Raw genomic sequence first — 4,098 nt, 5'->3', positions numbered from 1 at the left:
TCTAAAATTATTTGACAAATAAAATCTAAACTTTAAAAATCTTAAAAATTATTAGTTAATTTCACCTCATTAAACAAATTTAAATAAAATAAAATAAATCATTATCTACTTTTTACACGAATATGTCATTTGATCATCCGAACTGTACATTATGTTTCCTATAAACTACTCAAGATAAAAAGAAAAAGAAAGCCTACCTATGTAGAATAAGCATAAATCTAAAATGAAAACGAGAGTTGTTGATTCTCTTTGCCGGGAATAGATACCTGGCTTGCTGTAGTTTTCGAAGAGGTTGCATGAAATTACATAATTCTAATATAAATATTCCTTTTATTCTCTTTATCCGCATTGAATATATATTCTCTATGGACCCTTTGTGAGGGGTATATTTATATGGGTTTGTTTTTATTTTTTTTAAATCATCGCGTTCTCTTTGTGATCACATCAAAACAAACTCTTCTGCCGAAGCTACCGAAAGTTATATGCCATTCACTTTCTTTAGAAGAGCCAATAGCGTAAGACTCACATATTCCTGCATGAAAGCTTTGTTTATTAAAGGCAATGCACTGGAATTTCGAGGAAAATTTTTTGTTGGCCCGTATTTTAGTACAAAGATATATTCCTTATCCCTTCACTTTGTTATATAGTTATTCTTAATGCCTTCAGTTTATGCAAAATTAAGAGTCGAAGTACAGGAGGTATTTTTATACAGTTTGGGAAACTGTTTGTCTGTTGGATTTTATTGCGAAATGGCTGTTTTCCAGAATAGGCATGGAAGGCGATACATGATACAATTTGTCAAGCTAATTTGCTGGTTGGGATGGCTAACTCATACTGTGTTTGGACAACTTGATATAAGTGAAAGTGTGACAGGTTCAGTTAGTTTTCCTGATTTAGGACTAACTTGTATAGGCAATTTAGCTGTTTTCTTTACAAGTTTTTTAAGAGGTAGGCTTGATTTAGAGATTGGTGCCAGAGATGTCATGGCCATCCTAGCAGGTCCTCAACTGAAGAAAATAAATGGTAATAATTGTTTTGCACTCTCCACACATAAAGAAGGGGAAGGATTAAGGGAATGCTCAGTCGTAATACTGTCACACGGGACGCCAAACTTTTCCATGGCTCAATTTATCAAATATGTCTACAATGTTTATAATGTGCGGTCCATTCTTCTGCAATGTCTCCCTTTAAATCCTGAAGAGCACACAGTAGAGGCATGCAATTGTTCCCCTAGCGAAAGCAACATCACAACATGTGGATGCATTGTTTTCTGGAGAGACACGAAAGATGAAATCGCAGTTATGCTTGCTGAACGGATGCCTGGAACACTGAAAGCAGTGTCGGATTCCCAGTGCCTACTGCCATCTCGACAGTGCCTGAAAAATCGCTGTCATGGGTGCAACCAGGGCCTGTTGCATGTGGAATCACCTGCTGCAGCCTGTTTAACACTCGATTACATTTCTAAGGAATCCTTCCTTGGAGGGTCAGCTACTTGCATCTGCATTCCAGTGCAAGGATCTGAATGGACAAAGATGTTGATCAGATCATTCAAGCCTAAAGATAACGAAACAAGAGGAGCCATAATCAGACATGCTTTTAGCAGCGTTTCAGATGCCCTTGAAAACTCCACGGCTGGTGAATATCATGCAAAAGAAGAATACAACACGGCTTCCTTGATAGTGTCACGGTTGACAGAAATATTAATCAACTTCGTGCTCACTTTCTGGTTCAAAGTGGACGGCTTCTCTAGCGCTCTAGTAAGTCGAAGGGCAGTGAGAGATTACATTTTAGACAACAGAGGAAGCGGGTTTGCTGCCCATGTGTTTATGAGCCTGGTTGAGGTGAGATCTAATGCCAATAGCACCAACTTTTGCCAAGTGTTGTCTTTCAGAGCTAATCTTTTAAGCCTCAGAACTTTATCATTCACAGTGGGTTGTGTCAACTTAATTTGCTCTGTTAGTTGGGCAGTACTGGTTGCATTGGAAGGAGGTAGTAATAAATGGTATAATACGCATTCCATGCCACTCTCCACACCTAGAGTTGCTGTGATAGCAGCAGCTGTAGCTATTGCTTTGGGCATGGACTGTTTCGACTTGAATTTGTATTATCTAAACAGAGGATTCTCCAGGTATAGGAAAAAGACTCTTCTGCTTTGTGCAGTGATAGTTTTGGAAATAATGTGCATCGTATCAGGGAGCGCAATAGCAGGTGTTTTGGGTATAAAGTGTTTTAGGAGATGGCTATATAGCTCTCTGCAAGCTCTTGTTTGGGTGAAGTGGGGAATTGGCAGCTATCTTCTTGGTCAGTATCCTCCAGACTATGGAGGAACAAGTTGGTGGCGGGAGGAGGCGGCATGTATATGTACTCTTCTGCATTCATGCTCAATGCTGTATTGGCCGGAGTCCGAGCCAAATGGGTGTATTCATAATTGTAATTGTATTCGATAAATTAATTTGTTCAGTCCTTTTAATTTCATTATGAAACCATTTTCTCAATGCTGTATTGTCCTTTTACTGTTGATTAGGTGTCCTTCGATTCCGTTAAAATAAAACCGAGTTATTCAAATCCATAATGAATCCGATGATCTGAATGTTAATTATTTAAATTCCCGACTTAAAAAAATCTTTACATTTAAAATTATTTTTTCGATCACAGGAATGAAGTTTTGTACACATATTAAGTTAACAAAAAAATGTTACGCCTTAAACCATTTAATAATGCCCACAATTGCCATGGAATCTTCAAACATCATGAGTTCAATAAAGATATATTAAATCATTTGGTATCCTCACCGAATCTCCAAACGCCTCTCTCAAACTATCAACGTTATAACACCTCTATCTTCGGTGAGGATCCTAAACGATTTAATCAATATTTATGCAACTCACAATATTTGAATCTTCCATTGTAATTGTGATAATTATTAAATGGTTTAAGGTGAAGCACATAAAAATTCTATGGCAAGGTCAAGTAACCATATTAAACATTGGAACTCAACTATCCGATATGGTATGGCATTCACACAATTAGAAGCTAATATAAAAATTATAAGAAAAAGTTACGCAACTATGGAATACCAGATCAAAATAATAATAATTAAGAAGTTGATCAGATATATAACAGAATGCAAGGCTTTATAACTAGCTTAGTTTGCAATATAATAACTCATGGTAAAGGATAAACTAGATGGTAATGTGCTTTATGCATTTTGCATGTTTTATACCCCACATTTGATTTAGTATTGATTTCTACATAACATAACATATGAGTGGGAGTTTTTGATCCATATAAGAGCACAAAATTATGTTCTCATACGAAAATAACACTAGGTGGCCTCAGGTACAATGGAATCTTCATGTATATTCTGCTTTGTATAATTGTTTCTAACACCCAATAATTATATACCTTCAAATCCATAACTATAACTATATGCATGCCATAAAGGAGATTGTTTAGTCTGTAACAATGGGGCCTCGTTTCACTAGTGGGGTCGAAATCCACCATGGGTAAGGCACTAACTGATAAGCATAAAGGTGCATCTATAGCAAAAATATCTAAGATATAAACTATATGGGGGGCTTTACAACCAAAATGATTTGTTTAGAATGGTCCACAACTTGGAGCACTCGATGCCCTCCTTCATCCCTCCATTATATATGGAATGCTTGTTTTATGTTGGGCACATTCAAAGTTCAATAGATGAAAAGAGAATTATAAACTATATGGGGGGCTTTACAACCAAAATGATTTGTTTAGAATGGTTCGCAACTTGGAGCACTCGATGCCCTGCTTCATCCCTCCATTATACATGGAATGCTTGTTTTATGTTGGGCAAATTCAAAGTTCAATAGATGATAAGAGAATTATAAGAGCATGTATAAAAAGAACATTAAAAACACAGATTATTATGAATGTACAAGATGCTATATCATGAAATGCTTGGTAAATTATATGTAAATTAAACTACGTGAGATTATTTATTAATGAATTTAAAGGTTGATTATGAATGTACAAGATGCTACAACATGAAATGCTTGGTAAATTATGTGTATATAGTTGTCATGATTTATTTTGGCCTAACAAATATCTTTAAGCTCC

The 4,098-nt window shown here is 36.0% G+C and overlaps 1 protein-coding gene across 1 annotated transcript; it reads left to right on the top strand.

Annotated features, from left to right (window-relative positions):
* The first annotated feature begins 749 nt into the window (after positions 1–749).
* On the top strand, positions 750–2,447 carry LOC149243127 (uncharacterized). Its single transcript, XM_089371128.1, has one exon. The coding sequence runs from the start codon at positions 750–752 to the stop codon at positions 2,445–2,447; it is 1,698 nt and encodes a 565-aa protein (XP_089227254.1).
* Positions 2,448–4,098: the final 1,651 nt, after the last annotated feature.

Source organism: Pinus tabuliformis, chromosome 8 (genome assembly GCF_031772625.1).
Source record: "Pinus tabuliformis cultivar Carrire ecotype Pingquan chromosome 8, CPIR1, whole genome shotgun sequence".
Classification (NCBI taxonomy): Eukaryota; Viridiplantae; Streptophyta; class Pinopsida; order Pinales; family Pinaceae; genus Pinus; species Pinus tabuliformis.
This window is presented reverse-complemented; position numbering and strand designations above follow the sequence as displayed.